This window comes from Pleurodeles waltl, chromosome 1_1 (assembly GCF_031143425.1).
Source record: "Pleurodeles waltl isolate 20211129_DDA chromosome 1_1, aPleWal1.hap1.20221129, whole genome shotgun sequence".
Classification (NCBI taxonomy): Eukaryota; Metazoa; Chordata; class Amphibia; order Caudata; family Salamandridae; genus Pleurodeles; species Pleurodeles waltl.
The window spans coordinates 1004523928-1004542548 of NC_090436.1; the positions used below are offsets into that span (position 1 = coordinate 1004523928).

At 43.5% G+C, this 18621-nt stretch overlaps 1 protein-coding gene across 6 annotated transcripts in view; it reads left to right on the forward strand.

Annotated features, from left to right (window-relative positions):
* The window catches only part of LOC138291300 (ankyrin repeat domain-containing protein 17-like), a 1121799-nt gene that overhangs the window by 50836 nt on the left and 1052342 nt on the right, over positions 1-18621 (forward strand). For all 6 annotated transcript variants that reach the window (XM_069230308.1, XM_069230310.1, XM_069230309.1 and 3 more), the window contains exon 2: positions 7816-7969. In XM_069230308.1, the coding sequence (XP_069086409.1) occupies positions 7816-7969 (154 nt within the window). The remainder of the gene's footprint in view (positions 1-7815; positions 7970-18621) is intronic.

The following is an 18621-nucleotide window of genomic DNA, read 5'->3' on the forward strand; positions in this document are numbered from 1 at the left end:
GATCACCAAGGAGGAGATAGAGCAGGCTGTTTGGGATCTACCATATCGCAAAGCCCCGTGTGAGGATGGTTTCTCGTCTGAGTTATATAAATTGACCAAAGCCAAGGTAGTGGATCTTTTCTATGAGGCCTTTGCTGAGGCTGATCACTCAGCTTCCTTGGCTGTATTGTCCAGCATTGTGTATATTTTGGTCCTTCTCAAACCAAGAAAAGTTCCTGCCCTCTGTGGAACCTGTTGCTCCAGATCCCTATTCAATAGTCAAGATATTAGCAAGCATTCTAGCAGCCCACTTAAGTGAGACCTTCCCTCTTATTCACCATTTTCAAGTGGAGTTCATCCCAGGCCACTCATCACGCAGTCTTCTCCACATGTTAACTCATGCGGTCTGGCAAGCAGTAGACCTTCTGTTGTTGGATGCAGAAGGCCTTTGATAAGATAGAATGGGACTATCACTTTGTGACGCCCTGGAAATTTGGCCTTGGCAAGGACTTCATCTTTAGAATGGGATTGCTCTATGATTCCCTCTTGGTGCAGGTCAATTGTGGGGGGCTTTCTTTTTGACTCCTTCCCAGTCCTTAAGGGTACCTGTCAAGATTGCCCACTCTGACCCCTGTTATTTCCTTTTGCAATGGGCCAGGTGGATCTGATATTAGGTAGTCAAACGCCCAGAGGTCCCTCAACACTGTATACGAAGATGCCATTCTACTCACCTTGTTACCCTTACCCTCCTCCTCCATCCCTGTGGTGTTGTAGACTATTGGCGCTTTCGTGGCAATATCCGGCTACAAAGTGAACTGGGGAAAGAGCGAGGCCTTGACATGGATCACCACCTGCGCCACCAACGCAGATTACCCATTTCAGTGGAAGAATTCCCACTTCCGGTAACTGGGCATTCCAGTAAACAGAGGCCTGGAACGCATGGACCCCTTAATGGAGGAAATACAATTAGATTCCACAAAGTGGTCCCACCTGAATCTCTCTCTGGGGATGGACTCAGGCAATGAAAATGGTTACCCTTCCCTGATTCACATACATGCTGGGGTCACAGATCAGCAGGGGGATTGGGCATGCCCTCTGCAAAACATTACTGTTTTAGTTTTACATTTGGCGCACATGGTGTGTACATGCATCCCCGGGTCCAAGACTCTCCATTGTTGATCACGATCGAACGCAGACTTCAGGAGGCCTTCTTGGGATTGGTGCAGATTCCCCCAGACCCGTGCTGAAAGTCATGTATGCTGGCTGGATTTGGGCCCGTAAGCTCTTTTTGGTGGACGCACATCTTCATGACAAAGCTCCAATCTGGAATAATGCAGGCATTCGCATAGGAGGGGCCATGATTGACCGGGGCTGTTGGCGCAAAGCTGGGGTTCTGACTCTTATGCACTTGATATCTGGTGGTGAACTCAAGTTCGTTGAGACGCTTCAGGACGAATTTGGCTTGTCGTATACTCCACAATGGCGATATTTACAATTACGTCAGTCTATGCTGAGCAAATTGGGTCACCAATTGGGTCACCAACCCTAAATCATCCCCTGTTCCCCGGTGCTCTCTTACTTAAACATTTGAGGTCAGTTTAAAGACGTGATGTCCAGATTATATAATCTCCTGATTCTTCATCTTTACTCTCAGGCACAATTGGCTAGCCTCAGGACGACCTGACAGGCTTGTCTCAGGTGGAATATGATGAGAAAGCATGAACAGATCTTTTGGAGTCCCTTGAACGAGAAGTCCATGAGGCACTGATGAAACTCAGTCTTTTTAAGATCCTTGAGGGCCAACAGACCCTGCCATGGCTTCAGGCTGCAGGGTTGCTCCCTTATTCTGCCTTTTGGCGATGTGATCATATGCCCTGTGATACTGTCGTATTTTGCTGGACTGGAGCGCCATACACCCCTTCTGGATAGCAGCAGTCTACGCTTCGGGAATCTATGGATTTGCCCTTGCCACTTCCAGACTTGTGCCCTGTGGTAATTATATCTCACACCCTCTCATCCAGTTATTACATCACTCATAACATCTTCTTTAACATCATTGACAATACCACTGTAACATTTGCATTAACATTGTTAATGAGAAAACTGCATGGCGAGGGCACGAGTTGTAGTTACCTTAGGGCACAAGTCATAGTTACTTAAAATAACTCTATAACACAGAATTTCTATAGTTTTGTGCATGCAAAATCTGAACCCAACTATAACACCCCTATTAACTATTTGTTTTAAGTGAGTTTCATTTCTAAGGTTTAATTCTATTTCCTAACTATAACTTCCCTGTAACTGTTGTTTTTTTTCTGTCAATATATGTATGTTTGTAGATATGTATATGTAGATATGCGTGTTTATATGTATATTTACATATCACTGACATCATCCAGTGTCGTCTTTAAAGAAAAAATATATATATTCTGCGTCTTAAATTCATTGACTGGATATGTAAAATTAGTGTTTGTTTCTAAGTAGTGATGTGATAGTGCTTGTAACGTATGTCATCTGTGTGACTATTAGTGTTTGTGTGGGTCTGTCAGTGGGTGTATGGTTGTGTCACTGAATATGTGAGTGGCTGTGTTACTGAGTCTCTGAGTAGCACAATAGCTTTATCATTGATATTTCAGTGGCTGTGTGTGAGAATGGCTGTGTTTTTTGTTGGGGTGTGCTAGTAGTTATATTGGTTTGTGTAGATTTGGGAGTGGTTGTGTGTGGTTAGTTGTATGTGTGTGTAAGTAGCTATATCAGTATGTGACTAGGTGTTTGAGTAACTATATAGGTGGGTGGAGTAGATAAGTGGTTGTATCTGTGTAAATGGGTGTCTCACTATTTGTAAAGGTTTGTGAATGGTTGCATGGGTGTGTGAATGGGTGTTTGAGTGGTACTGTGGGTGTTGGTGCTTGTGTGGGTGTGTGAGTTGGTGTATACATGTTTCCATGACTAAAGTGGATGTGTGAGTGGTTTTTGTGGGCATGTAAGGGGGTGGATAAGGGGATGTGTGGATATGAGTGTCAGTGTGAGTAGTGAGTTGGTGTTTGGGTGTGTCACTGGGGCTTGTTACATGATTACGTAAGTGATTGATTGTATGACTTGTCCTGTAGATGATGTCATCAGTGATGTCACTGACCATGTAATGAGTGTTGTAAACAAGTCATAAGCAGTGCATTGAGGGGGAAGTAAGTTATAGTTAGGTAACTATAACCTCTGAATTTCTATGGTTTGCACATTCCAAATGTTAGCCTAAATATAACGTCCCTGTAAACGTTTTTGTTCTTTTTTTAGTAAATTTCTAAGTTTTTTTATTTTTATTCTGTTTCCTAAGTATACCGTCCCTGAAACCTGTGTTTTTTCAGTGAATACAAGTATTGTTTGCTATCTGGTGCATGTATCACAATCAACATTTGTATATCTATATGGGTATAAGTGGACTAGCCTGTCACTGTATTTGCTGTTATTTCTAAATTCTTACCAATAAAATAATTGACACACAAAAATATTGGGCAAATCATAAGTTAATAACTCTTACCTTTTCTAAGAAAGCTTCAAGCAGCCTCAGCAGCACACCGTTTATAGGATGTTCTGCTGAGGTGGAACATTTCTAAACCAACGTCTTTACACTGGTATAGTGCTAACCCAGCAGCGGATCTTTAGCGGAAAAGACCTTTGACTTTTTTGCTATATCAGGTAGACTATAAAGTTCATTCACAATACATGGCCTTTTAGGAAAGAAAATAACCAATTATGCCACAGTATACTGTTCTGCGGGGGGCAAAGATGTGCAGGCGATTCGATGTGTTCAGAAATGAGCAAGAGTGATTTAACTCCTTCAGAACAGCATTCATGTTAATTAATATGGCTTATTGTGACATAACTGATTTACATTAAAAAACTCACTTCTACATGTCGTATTAACTTTCATATGCAGTATTACTTCATCACAAAAATCAGTAGGTTTATCTAAAAAATCATTGATGCTCAACTTTAATTTTAACCAAAAATTGTGCATCTATAAAAAAAAACATTTACGCTAGCACAGTGCAACATCTTAGTATCTTCAAGGATCCTCGAATAGAAAGTGTGTGTCCACAACAGCTGTTGATCTTTTGATATGTCCAATTTAAATTGAGTAAATGATCATTAAAACAACTTGTTACTCACAAGTATCAGAGGCAGGAAGAGGATTAAGCCTCCTTTGTGTAGGGAACGTCCCCATTTAGTGGATACTTTACACATGAGTAGTATTGATCAGCTAACATTCCCTACAGACATTAGACATTTTTGAAGTGTTGTATAAATGGGTCTACAACGTTTTTATCAATTCATTCAATTGTCAGAGGAGTACATAAACTGTAATTGGCAGTAACTGACCTTACAGCACATGCATTTATTTACAGTAAGTAGCTTCGTCTAGAGCAACCTGTGTCCAGTTATTTTCAGTTGTCAATCTATCCTTAAAGTTTTTCAAACATATGCAGTGGTGTTACCACCTAAATGTTTTACCCCATATATCCATACATAATCTTCAGGCATTCTAAAGGCTTCTATAATAATGAAAACATATGTTTAAATTTCATGATGTTTTCACTTTTAGGAGAAACATGAGTTTTGTAATGCAGACATGACGATATGTCACTCTTAAAACATTAAAAGTAAATTCGTCTTGGAAGCAGTCACTGTTTTGTCTATGTATATACGTACATGTGTGTTTCTCACAGCGAAAAGGTTCCTCTTTACTGCAACGCACAGCCAACTACATAGATCCTTTCTTTTAAAGGAAGCACTTTTGTCCAGTAGCCAAAAGAACAATTTGAGCACAACAGATCAACTTTAACGGTTACTTAAATCGGGTGCAGCAGCAAACGGTACATGTGGTTCAACCGCAGTCTTGTTTGTGATGTAATCATTTTGAAGTCTAGATCGGTCTGTGCAGAGAGGAACCAGGTAAAAGCCACTGTTTGGGAGTGAGAGGTGTGCTGTTTCCACTTCTCTGCTCAGGAGCAAACCCTTTAGTCTCAGGTGGTTCTAGTCAGTCTGAACGTGAGCCTTTTGAACAGAGAGTAGGGGTCTGTTTGCCTTGCTGTCCTCCCTACTGTGGAGTTAACTAAAGTGGTCTGTGTGTCCTTGTCTAGTTCAAATTTTTGAAGAAGAGTCATGATATGGTCATAAATAGTGGATCGGAAATTGTGTTGACTGGCTTTAAAGTTAAAAAGCATCTACTGTATTAGGAAGTTGAAATAAGCTTAATGTAATATTAACATTTTCTATATGGTGTTGACCTTGGGCATACATTATAGTAGTAGTGTAAATTTATCTAATAATTTAAATAAATGACGTAGAAATGTGCTCACAGGATGGCCTGGAAAATAAATGGTGTGTGTTATACAAACAGATCTATAGAAAAAGTATATTTATATATTTTCGTTAAAGTACCAGATTAGTGGTATCCATGTAATAGTTTAAGTTAACAGTGGAAAATGGATAGTAAATGTATTATCTGAGTCCGTATCCTATGGAAACTGTTACTGATTAATCATTTAATGTTGTCTTGTGCCGATTCCTTTCTCTGTCAGTTGGTAGTTTGAGATAGTGTGCACGGTGGTAAGAAGTTTTTGGTCGCATAGATCATAATTAACTTAATATTTCAATTTGTTAAACATATTATTGAATATCATTTAGTTGGCACAGAGGCAAGGCCCCCAACAGTCAGGTGCAGAATTTTGAAATTATCATTGCGCTTCATTGTTTATAGATTCCTATGACTTTTTTTTTTTTTTAATTTATTTTTGAAATGTCAAAATATTGTACAGAAAGAGGGCAGACTAAAAAGGGGTAGGGGTGTTAACAGACATAAGCTAGAGGATAAAGTAATTTACTGCTAGTAAAATTCAGCACCTATGTTTAGTTGATATGGTTTTGTTCACATTCAAGAAATAACTTTACAGGTTCTTTTACTTTTGATTGAAATATAGTGTCTTGACTTCAATTTGGTTAATGCACATCAGTTCTATTTTTGGGATGTTATTTATAGAGTGTTTTTGGTACAGGTTTGTATATCTAAAATTGCATTGGCCAGTGTCCTGTGTCAGTGCTCATGGGTCTGTGAGAGTGGCCCTGAGGCTTCTTTGCCACCTGCATGTGGAGCACTCCAGGAGGACACGCTGGCTCAGCATTAAGAGCTGTAATTTCAGTGGGTTTATCAGCAAGGGAACCTTCCTGCTTCTTTATTAAAATGTCGGGTGGGATTGAAAAAGATCTCCAGTGGCATACCCCTTTCCCTACCCCACCCAGAGTTAAGTCTTGACACATGCATCGTTGCTGGGTTGAGTCGGTCATCAAGGAGAGGTGGAGATCAAAATACTTTGGACTACGATGGAAGCCTGCCTCCACATCACCTTGTTGGGAGTTACAGACAACTAAGTTGATGTGGGACGGGGGTGTTCATGGGCTAAGGTCAGGATGGTAATTGTTCCCACTATGTCTTACAGGATTTCCTGGTCTGAGACATTCCACAGACCCCCCCCCCCCCCCCCACCTCAGGGGAGAAGAGGTGGTGTTGCTTTGGTATCTATTCATAAGATGAGGGATCTACACTTAGAAATATCTAGAAGAATAAAGTTGCTTACCTTCGCAACACTCTTTCTGGAAGATAATCTAACTGCAGATTCCTCACGGACCCAGCACCCTCTCCATGCTGTGTAATTAACTTTTCTAGTCCAGACGAATAAGGTACCCATTTAGAGAGCTACGCACTTTCATTCTCTGATTTCAGAAATCCTTGTCCGAAGGTGGGGAACAGATCAGAAAGAAACTGATGTCAGTGTGCAGAGGTGGCACAGATATAGTGGCCCCCAACATCCCATCTGTTGTGGGACAGATCTGGCGCAGAGCTGAACGATGCGACCTTACCTCCAGCCTGGAGCAGTTTACAACATGACAAGTCTGCAGTTTGGTGGAGTTTCATTCTTAGGAATTAAATTAAAATGCCACAGAACTCCGTGAAGGGGCAGAGTGGGCACCACAATGTGCAGTGCATACCCTTTGGTGCCCTTACATATCCATGTAAAGGCACCAAGGGAGATGTACTGCACTGCAGTGTATACCCAATGGCGCCCTCACCCAAGTTTGTAAGGGCCCGAAGGGGCGTGGTCTTTAAACAGGGCTGGAATAGGAAGAAGTCCATCTGTGTTTAAAAACCACTGCAGGTTAAACTTTATTTGCAGTGTATTTGCCCTGCTTTTGAAGGACCATCACCAGACATGCCCCAAGACTCCCAACGTTTACATGCTGAGATCCACAAGTCTTGGGCCATCTCTTAGTTTATAGGTCAACAAACCCAATTTCTTTTTTTTTTTGGTAGTTTCACTCTCTGAAACAAATACGTTCAAAGGCAGTAACTGCATTATCAGGATGGGAGTGAGCACGTATCTCTACATTATTCATGAGATGTGTAGATGGAGTTTTCTTTTCACATTGAGGTTAGTGTTGAATCGATTACAAAATAAATAAATGCATGTGCCAATGTAGATTAGCTTCACTTTTACACAAGCAGATTGTTCCGCATGGGGGAAAATCCCTTAGCAGAAATGAACTTGAAGTGTTTGTCAAAAGTAGGCATGATCCTATTGTAACAAATTCCTTACCTGATTTCCTGAGCTTTGTGAATCTGATCCTCTGTAAGCCGACTAAAGTCTTTTATAGAAAGCACTTGTTGAATGTGAAGTCCTTAAAATGTCTCCTATCCAACTTTCTTTTTCTTAGGCGATTTGAAATACTTTTCAAGACAATTGACACGTTCTGCATGATTATTTCTTTTTTTGCTTTCTGCAGGTGGAGTCCTTTATTTTGGACCAAGATGACTTAGAAAATCCTATGTTGGAGACCGCTTCAAAATTACTTCTGTCTGGTACTGCTGATGGTACTGACCTGAGGACGGTGGACCCAGAAACACAGGCAAGACTAGAAGCTCTGCTTGAAGCGGCCGGTATGTATTGCCTTTCATTATCAAAGCAGTAAATTTTCATTTTAGATATTTCAGAAAACAGTGGTATAAAAGGTCTATGAATGCATGTTCCGGTTATGTTACATGAATTAGTTTTGAGGAGTGGCCTTCAAATTGCAGGTTGGGAAATTAAGGGTTCAAGTGCTGTGGTACTCTGGTAAGAGGGATTGTGGTGCATCCTAATGTTAATAGCAGATTAGTTGATTTGGCACTTGCCTGTTTTTAGTGTCCAGTCTCCCCACTGTACAGGCACACCTTGATGTGCGTTTCAGGCACTGTACTTTAGCACTGGATGAACCAGCAGTATCCTAATGAACATTAATAATTGATTATGCTAGACATCTCAACCAAAAACACTTCTGATCAAAGACTAGATTTAAGTTGGACTAGTTAACATATTCCTTTCAGAGTTTTGTGCAAACCAACAAAGCACGCTTTTATAGCATGGTTAGCCTTAAGATCTGATTTCAGGGGTAATGAAGTGGAAAGGAGATGGAAAATCTGCTGGTAAATTGAGTTTGTTGTAAGACTAAATAGCAATGACTTCAATAAAATGTTGTTAAAATGCATTCATGGGACAATCTGAAGATACTACTTATGATTTTCCTAAAAGTGTGCAAATGAGCAGTGATATGCATTGGGGTTTTCGAATGGATATCACACTTCAAATGCCTGCCAAAGATGCATAGTTCTGTGATGTATGTACAGGAGAATGGTAACTGGGGTGGTTAATACTTATAGCAACACAAAAGGATGATGGACTGAGTGTTGAAACATTTCAAACACTCACCCCCAGTCACAGATCTGGGTTTAATCCATTGTTCTTTTGCTCACCATGCCACCACAGTTTGGACCCAACCATATGCAAATCATTCTTGACCCTGCTCCCCATGGGAACAGTCCAGCCTGAACTGCCAAGCCTGGATCCAAACTGGGGTGGCATCGTGAGCAAAATAATGATGGATTAAACCCAGATCTGTGACTGGGGGTGAGTGTTTGAAATGTTTCAACACTCCGTCCATCATCCTTTTGTGTTGCTATAGTTGCCCTAAGTGGGAAGGTTATGCCCAGGCTTAAATTATGCCCATGCAGGCTTGAAATTTATGGTTAACCACAGAAGGTCATCCATTCAGCTCCTGGTACTCGCAAAAAAACCTACTCAAGGGTGCCTGTCCAAAAACATACACAAAAAATGTATGGAACCCAACACTCCCTTCTGTAGAATGGCAAATCAAGAACCCAGAGGGTAGTTTACAATTTGGACATGTTTTCCCCCAAATACAATGCAATTGTAAATATAACAAGTATTGACAATGCCAATAAGCTTGGTTTATAACAAAATAACTATTAAGTCTTCTTTCACTGGTGGGTTTAATCACTTTATACCTCACATATATGCACTTTATCACCTATCCTTCAACACATTTGCCCATCACTGACTCATTGTTCCATTCAGCGTCTTATCTAAACTAACAAGCGTAATCAAGATACATGAAAAGAACAAAAATAAAAAGACAAAAATGGTACATGAATTTAGGGCATGTGCTGCAATAGAAGCTAAGAAAAACCAACACTGCAGCGGGCATCCATCTTGGTATGATATTGAGCAGTATACAGTTGTTGTACATGATGACAAAATGTCACATTTAAAAATGGGAGCCATCTTGGAATGCTAAAACAATGTTTTATCATGGGCAATACCATTCCAAGATGGCAGACCAGTTTTGAAAAAGTGGCTTTGTGGATGTTCCGCACTACAGACGAAATGAGCAGCACTCGGGTACTGAGCAGGATCTCAGGTCTACTGTACTGAGCCTTTAGATTTCCCACAAGACAATCATGAGGCACACAGTCATAAAATTACAAATATTTAAAAAGTTACACTTAGCAAAACAATATTTAACCCATCAAGGATATCCTTTTGCAAATCTTCTACTCAGAGTTTGTCCGAGGGAATAACCAATACTACCGCATCCCCCGGTGATAATCTGTGAGATTCCATATAACAAAATACCTGATAATCAATTGCATCTTTAATTTTTATCAATTATATACAGAAATTCATATTACTGAAATGTCACTGTTTAACACAAATATCTACTAAGACTATATATTCACCTTTATCTTAAAAAATGCCCTCACAACTTACTCTATCCACAGTTGTCCTCTACTTTTAATACAGTTGAATTATGCCCATTAATCCTTTGTTATTTTAAATTGATATGTAGAGAAATAATGCTTGTAATTTAATTATGTAGGAATAATTATGGGGTCCATAATACTACTTTCTTGAACACAGTTTTAAGTGTGGGTCTGTTCTCCCAGAAGTCTTTCTTCAGCATCCACTTACTCCTCACACTTTTGCTGGAATGTTAATTTCTTTTTCTAAGTGAACACAGATTACTATGATCTTCCCTTTTTATACAAGATGTTGTACATTGATTTTATCATGCTAGACCCTGACATCCCTTGCCGATTTTCTGATCAGGTGCTATTTTGAATTCATTTTCTACAGAGGTGCTCATTTCTACATTCATTATGCAGGTGGATGGCTGATGAGATGCTCATTTCTAAGTTCATTATGTAGATGAACGGCTGATCTGTGGTGTTTTTTCATTCACACCTTCAAGCCTATTCTTGATACACTCTAATGAATATTGAGTTCCAGGCTCTTAGCCTGCAGATATACTGAAAGGTTTCATCCAATTACCATGCTATGGTTCAAAATAATTTTGGACCTTATCCTATATTAATACCAATCGTTATCTGAATACATTGCATACCTAATTGACGGAAAGAAACAGCAATCAGCATACAATACAACTCTTGAAGTAACCGGCTCACTCATAACATCCTGTACTTTGTTTCAGTTTATCCCCTCAGAGAGAGTGACTAAGTATTAACCACTTTAGCAACACAAAAGGATGATGGACGGAGTGCTGAACAGTGCAAACACTCACCACCAGTCACAGATCTGGGTTTAATTCATCGTTCTTTTGCTCACCATGCCACCCCAGTTTGGACCCAGCCATAGGCAAATCAGTCTTGACTCTGTTCCTCATGGAAACAGTCCAGCCCTAACTGCCAAGCCAGGTCTTCCCTGGATCCGGAAACAAGCATCCTGGGACCGGTTTCAGGGTATCACCCTTCATCAGCCAGGCTGTCTTGAATCCAGTGGCACAGTGAGCAAGGGACCCATGTCACTGAGCCTGAGCACACCTCCGCTCCAAATTTGAAATCTATCCTGTATGAATCTCTTCCACAAATCAGTATCGTTTTTACATGAATTCTTCTCACTTAAGCTAAATCTTTGTTACTAAGAGAGTCAGAACATTTAGAGTAAAGCAACTTCCCATAAAAGTGCGTTTGACTTAAAGGTTCTGCCAAAATCAAAATGGTTATTTGTAAGCGCAGTTCTGTTTAATAAATGAAGAGGACACTTCTGTTGGGTCTTGACACTTTAATCATGGGTCCTTCAGTCAAATGCAGGTTTCATTCTGTGAAATTTGTATAGAGGTACTCTGGGAAGAGACAAACCAGTAATCAGTATCTCAATCAAAGAGGAGATGCGTTCTTTGGTGTATGAGGTCCCCAGGCTGTCTGACAGACAGTGTTGAGAATAAATAGCTTGATGAAAATCATTGTTTGCCTGTGTGCTGTGAAATGGTGCCACAATACAAGATAGTAGGCCTATCTGGGGGTTTGCCAAATATCTCTGGCAGTGTACAGTGGTCCATGGTGGGCTGGTGTGATATATATATATATATATATATATATATATATGTATATATGTATATGTATATATATATGTGTGTGTGTGTATATATATATATATGTGTGTGTGTGTATATATATATATATATATATATATATATATATATATATATAGTAAATTAAAAAAAATATTGTTGTGGCTAATGAAGCCACATTCTTTCTCGAGTGGTTAGTTGCTTCTGCTTTCTGTAGGTCAGGTAATGGTTTGCAGTTCACACGAATAGTGATTAGTGTTGGATAGCCTTCATAGGATGTTTTGTGTGTAGTTGTCTTTCTTGATGGTGGTGATAGTGTTTCTCTCGAGCTGTTTGGCGCAATACATTCACTTTCTGATGGATACACCTACCTGTGGATTCCTCAACTAAAGAATTTTCCCCCATGCACCAGCTTCGATGGAAATTTTCTTCTAGCTCTGCACGTCGACGATGACATCACAGTTGCCCGACTCCACGCGACGCTGTATGATGTCATCCAGGCAATAAGAAGCCCTCGTCGCTGTGCAGACGTCCGTTCCCTTTTTTCCGTGCCTTCGCGTAACGTTTTTTCTTCGAGGCTTTCAGGGAGCTACGGTTTCACTTCGGTGTTACTATGTCTCAGCCGAGAAAATCTGGCTTTAAACCTTGTAACCAGTGTTTGGGTCGGATGTCAGTCACGGACCCCCATGAAAATTGTTTATGGTGCCTTAGTTCCGACCATGAGGTCGAGTCATGCGGATCATGTCAACGCATGAATCCTAAGGCCCTTAAAGAGCGAGAGGCAAAGTTATTTCTAGCCCGTTCCAAGGAAAGGCGTTATCGCAGGGAGTCTTCTTCGCGAACTTCAGAGACTCCGTCATGGGGACTCTCGGCGTCGTCACGAATCACGGCGCCGATTGAGCAGGGGCCGATCCAGATCTCCCGTCAGCTCTGCGCCGGCCGACGTGGGAGGTTAGCCCGACTGTCACGCCTCCGACGACTCCGGCTTCTCTGACGTCTCCTTTGTTGGTGTTTGAAGTCGAGCCTCATCAGGAGCCAACGGCTTCTCCGGGGCAGGAGATGCCTGGTCCATCATCTGCCTCTCTTCCGGTACGGGTTCCACAGACTTATCCGGCTTTCCTGGGTACGGATCCCGCTGCATTTTTTAAATGCAATGTTTAACATCTTTTCCACCATGGCACCTGGTGGAGGGCATGCGGGTCCGTCAGGTCCTTTGGCCATTAACTAGGGTGCTCTGGCTCCTTACAAGCCAACATCCTTTATGCCCTTTCTTCCTTCTGGAGCCGCTTCGGCGCCGTTGCCCCTGGCATCACCCAGAAGGCCTGTGACATCTGCTGTCCCGGCGCGATGGATTCACCACGTATCCAATCTACAGTGAAGTTGCCTGTGGCGCCGCAGGGTCCGGCGTCGGATGTATCCGAGGAGCGGCGCCGACGAAGATCTTCGGCGTCGGCCGACACCTTATCAACGCCGGGGCTTGAATCCAGACTCTGATCCAGGAGCTTGGCTTTACGGCTCCTGGAGGAATAGGAGTACAGCAGACAACATTTGGAGGAGGGTGACGTCATGGAGCCTTTGGGAGATCTACAAGACTTGGACACAGCAAGTGGCCTTGACACTTCCCCTAAATGGGATTTGGCTTCCCCAGGGGAGTATACAGAGGAGGCTGCGTCATTTCATGAGGTAGTAAGGAAGGCTGCAGACTTTTTAGACCTTCCTCTTCCTGCTGCAGAGGTGAAAACAAACCATTTGACTGAAGTGCTGCATCCGGCGTCGGCGGTGGAGGAGCCTCTCTTGCCCTTCAATGAGGCTCTTTTGGACCCCATTAAAGATCTGGAAGAAGCCAGTGACTTCGGCAGCCGTCAACAGGGCAGTAGCGAGATGCTATCGTGTGGCTCCAGGTGATCCGGACTTTCTCTCCAAACATCCAACTCCGGAGAGTTTGGTTGTTCAGGCGTCGTTCTCCTCCCGGTCAGCTCCTGGTTCGTTCCCCGGGCCCCTGCGGACAGGGAGACTAAGAAAATGGACCAGGCAGCAAAAAAGGCTTTTTCTTGCAGCATGGCCTTGAAGTCGACCAATGCGACTTGCATTTTGGGGCGTTATATTCATGCCCTTGTGGAGGAGGCTAAGGGTCACCCTGGATTGCCACAGGAGGTATTTCACCTATTGTCGGACGCTCAGGCAGCGGCGACCCAGGTGATTCAATCTGGGTTGGACCCCTCTGATTCAGTGGCAAGAGCTATGGGCACATCAATAGTGACTGGGTGACAGGCTTGGCTGCATTCATCAGGTTTCTCCCCGGATGTGCCGACTACTCTCCTGGACCTGCCTTTTGACAGCGAAAAACTCTTTGGAGCAAAAGCCGATTCTGTTCTTTAACGCTTTAAAGAGAGCAGAGCCACGGCGAGGTCGTTGGGACTTCAAGCAGCCACTTCCTCTGCTTTTAGATCTTTTAGAAACTTTTGAGGTATTGGTTGTGGCACCTCCTTTTGTGGCAGGCTCCATGCGCCGGGGCAGCAACCTGCAGGAACCCTACCTTACAGATCCTTCAGGGGCAGGGGTAGAGTACGAACTAGAGGAGCCACCCAGCAGCACTCTGCCTCTTCCTCAGGAGGGGTGCAGCAGGGAAAGCAGCCTTAGTCCTCTACCACTCTCTGCTCACGTGTCTCTGGTAGGGGGAGGGGGGGGGACTTGCCCGCTTTCTCCCCATGTAGGAGTTTACAACATCAGACTCCTAGTTCATAGACCTCGTGAAGAAGGGATATGCTCTTCCCTTTGGGAATTCCCTCCTCCCTTCCCTCTCAGTCCATCCTTCTGTCTGGATGACCATCTTCTGTTATTGCAACAGGAGGTGATATCCCTTTTGTTGAAAGGCTCAGTGGAGTTTGTTCCTGAGCAGGAGAGGGGTCAGGGCTGCTATTCAAGGTATTTTGAATTGCTTCCTCAAGCAGGAAAAGTTCAAGATGCTGACCCTGTCACAGGTTCTTTTGGCGTTGAACGAAGGAGATTGAATGGTGTCTGTAGATTTGCAGGATGCATATTTCCATATTCCGATCCTCAAGTCACACAGGAAGTATCTCCGGTTTGTGGTGGGGTCGTAGCATTATCAGTTTGCAGTCCTCTCGTTTGGTGTTACTTCAGCACCTCAAGCCTTCACAAAGGTGATGGCGGTGGTTGCAGCAGAGCTCAGAAGAAAGGGGATAGCGGTATTTCCCTATCTGGACGATTGGTTGATCAAAGCCAAGTCTCCGGAGCTCGTGCAGCGTCACCTGCAGTCGACAACTCAGTTGTTGTTCGACCTGGGTTTTTCAGTCAATGTGCCCAAATCTCACCTGGAGCCCTCTCAACGCCTCTTGTTTATAGGGGAAGTACTGGACACAACATTGAATCTGGCCTTTCCTCCGCCCCAGCGTGTTCAGGACATTCAGGCGTTGATTCCAATGTTTCGAAATGGAGCGGTAGTTTCAGTCCTCAAGGTCCTTCGTCTGCTCGGTCTGTTAGCTTCTTGCATACTGCTGGTCACTCATGCACGCAGGCACATGAGGGCTCTTTAGTGGTGCGTCTGCAGGCAGTGCTTTCAACACAAGGGGGATCTCGAGGATTCTATCAGGATCTCCAGAGACACTGCTGCGGATCTTCAATGGTGGACTGCGGTCGTCAACCTGTCGCAAGGAAGGCCGTTCTCCCAGCCTCTGCCAGTGGCCACAGTTGTGACTGATGCTTCCACTCTAGGGTGGGGAGCTCATCTGGGGGACCTGGAGGTCAAAGGTCTTTGGTCTCCAGTGGAACAGAGGTTTCACATCAATCTGTTGGAATTGCGGGCGATACGTCTGGCTCTCAAGGCCTTCCTCCCTTCCCTTCGCGGTCAGTCAGTTCAGGTCATGACGGACAACACTACTGTGATGTGGTATATAAACAAGCAGGGAGGAGTGGGGTCGTATCTTCTCTGCAGAGAAGCTCTTTGACTCTGGTCCTGGCTTCAGGACCACCAGATTTGTTTGGTAGCAAATCATTTGGCCGGAGTTCTGAACGTACGTGCGGACGTTCTCAGTCGGTGCATCTCGATCGACCACGAGTGGCGTCTTTATCCGGATCTGGTTCTTTACATCTTCCAGATGTGGGGATGCCCGCAGATAGATCTGTTTGCTACTCAGGAGAACGCGCACTGCCCGTTGTTTTGCAGTCTCCAGTGTCTGTGCAAGGCGCTTTGGGGGACGCGTTTCAGATGCCTTGGAAGGGTCAGTTGCTTTAGGTGTTTCCTCCCATACCCTTGATTCCTCGAGTTCTGAGGAAGAGCCGCCAGGACCGAGCCCAAGTCATCTTGATAGCCCCGGATTGGCTGAGAAGGGTGTGGCATTCAGACCTTCTCCAACTCTCTGTGCCCTCCGCTCCATCTCCCTTACAGGGCAGATCTCCTCTCGCAGTCGCAGGGGCAGATTCTACACCCCCACCTCCAGAGTCTGCACCTTCATGCCTGGAGATTGAATGGGGCAATCTGAGTGCCTTTTCTCTCCTGCCAGAAATGGTGGATGTTATTTTATCGGCCAGGCGACACTCCACCAAATCGATCTATGCAAGCAGGTGGGCCAGATTTGTGAGTTGCTGTGGAGCAAACCAAATTAATCCTTTAAAGGCTCACTTGTCTGACATATTATTTGCTCTTTCCTTGGCACAGAAGGGTTGTGCAGTTGCCACAGTTAAGGGCTATTTTCAGCGCTGTCGGCTTCTCTGTGCCTCCCAGACCAACTCTCCTTGTTTAAGTCACCTCTTGTTTTGAGGTTCATTAAGGGTCTCACTAATAGGTTTCCGCCCACTCAGTTTGTTAGGCCACAGTGGGATCTTAATTTAGTATTGACATTTCTAATGGGATTGCCATTTGAGCTGATGCACTCTTGTTCTTTACGTTTGCTGGTCTTAAAGCCTGTGTTTCTAGTGGCCATAACATCGGCCAGAAGAGTGAGTGAGCTCCAGGCTTTCCTCCCGAAGGTTGTTACACCCTTTCACTTGGGGCAGTCTATTACTCTCTCTTCCTTTTTACCCTCTGCCTCATCCATCCAAAGAGGAAGAGAGGCTTCACCGATTGGATCCACGAAGAGCATTGAGGTTCTTTGTCAACAGGACGAGGGAGTTCAGGCAAGACGATCAGCTCTTCGTTGGATACATGGGGAAGAGGAGAGGCAGAGCAGTCCACACGAACGCTGTCCAGGTGGGTCATTCGCTGTATCAAACTTTATTCCCTAGCAAAGAAAGAACCACCTGTGGGGCTTCGAGCTCATTCCACCAGAGCTAAGGCTGCTTCATCGCCCTTGGCTAGGGGTGTTCCTGTGGTTGACATATGCAAGGCGGCAAGTTGGGCATCCCTCCATACTTTTGTCAAACATTATTGTTTGGACTCTGCGGTCAGGAGGGATGGCCATTTTGCACGCTCAGTGCTGCAGGATTTCTTGGTTTGACCATTCAGGCACCCAGCTCCGGAGGTAGTACTGCTTTGGGACTCTATTCTTTAGGTGAAGAATCCACAGGTAGGTGTATCCATCAGAAGAATAAGTTACTTACCTTCGGTAACGCCTTTTCTGGTGGATACATTAACTACCTGTGGATTCCTCCCGGTCCCACGGCCTCCCCGTTGCCTGGCTGGTCTTACCGCGAAATCCGTGGGTGAGCACTGTTTTCTTGTATATTTGTATATAATGATGGCATGTATATAATGATGGCATGTATATATGTATTTCTTTCTCTATTTGATATATTTCAAGGAAACATGGTTGAACTTGACTATGTATATATGTTTCTATATGAAGGTGTTGTTGCCGTTAGTTTCTTTGTATTTTTGTTGTAATAAACGGTGCGGTTTCACTTTACTTGATGTGATTATATTCTCTTCAAGGTCAATCTTCACCTCTTTGCCTCAAAGGCACGTAAACAATGGTGATAACTGACGTCTGCACGTCGACGAGGGCTTCTTATTGCCTGGATGACGTCATACGGCGTCACGTGGAGTCGGGCAATTATGACGTCATCGTCGACGTGCAGAGCTAGAAGAAAGTTTCCGTCGAAGCTGGCGCGTGGGGGAAAATTCTTTAGGTGAGGAATCCACAGGTAGTTAATGTATCCACCAGAAAAGGCGTTACTGAAGGTAAGTAACTTATTCTTTACTGCTACTCTAAGTAACGTATTTTCTTGTGTCTGAGTGTAAAGATTTCTTTAAGCATAACATTTTCAAAAGCCATAATTTCTGGTGACCTCCGTAAAGTAGGAGGGCTGAGAGTGCCTATTCTGTTTAAGTTAAATGCACCACTAATTAGGTTATCTGCACAGAGAACATCCTTAGTCAGAGTTTTCAAATGGTTTACAGAAAAAGTCCTATAAGTTCTCTTCTGAATTAGTTATGATAAATTCAACAGTGGCAAGTTGTTGGATTTATCATTACCAATCTTTTGAGTCCTTGAAGGATATATGGAGCTCCTTCCTAACAATATTTATGCTTGCATAAAAATTCCAATGTTATCCTATAGAGCAAAATATCAACTGAAGTACTGAAATGGGCAGTTTTCCCCCCCTCTCCAGGGCAGCTTTATAATGTCCCGGCTTATAGTGACATGACATTCCTTCACCCCCCCCGCACCCCTGGGGTACCTAGGAGAGACATGTAAAAATTAGGTAGGTTATCACTTTAGGAACTAACTTTAATTGTGAAGCCAAATGTGTACACCTTTTACTTTTTAAAGACAGTCTGAAAGGCAGGGCTACTTTTTAAAAATGACAGCAGGTAACACAGCTCTTTCTCTCTCTCTCTCGTGCTCTCTCTCTCTCGTGCTCTCTCTCTCTCTCTCTCTCTCTCTCTCTCTCTCTCTCTCTCTCTCTCTGTCTCTCTCTCGTGCTCTC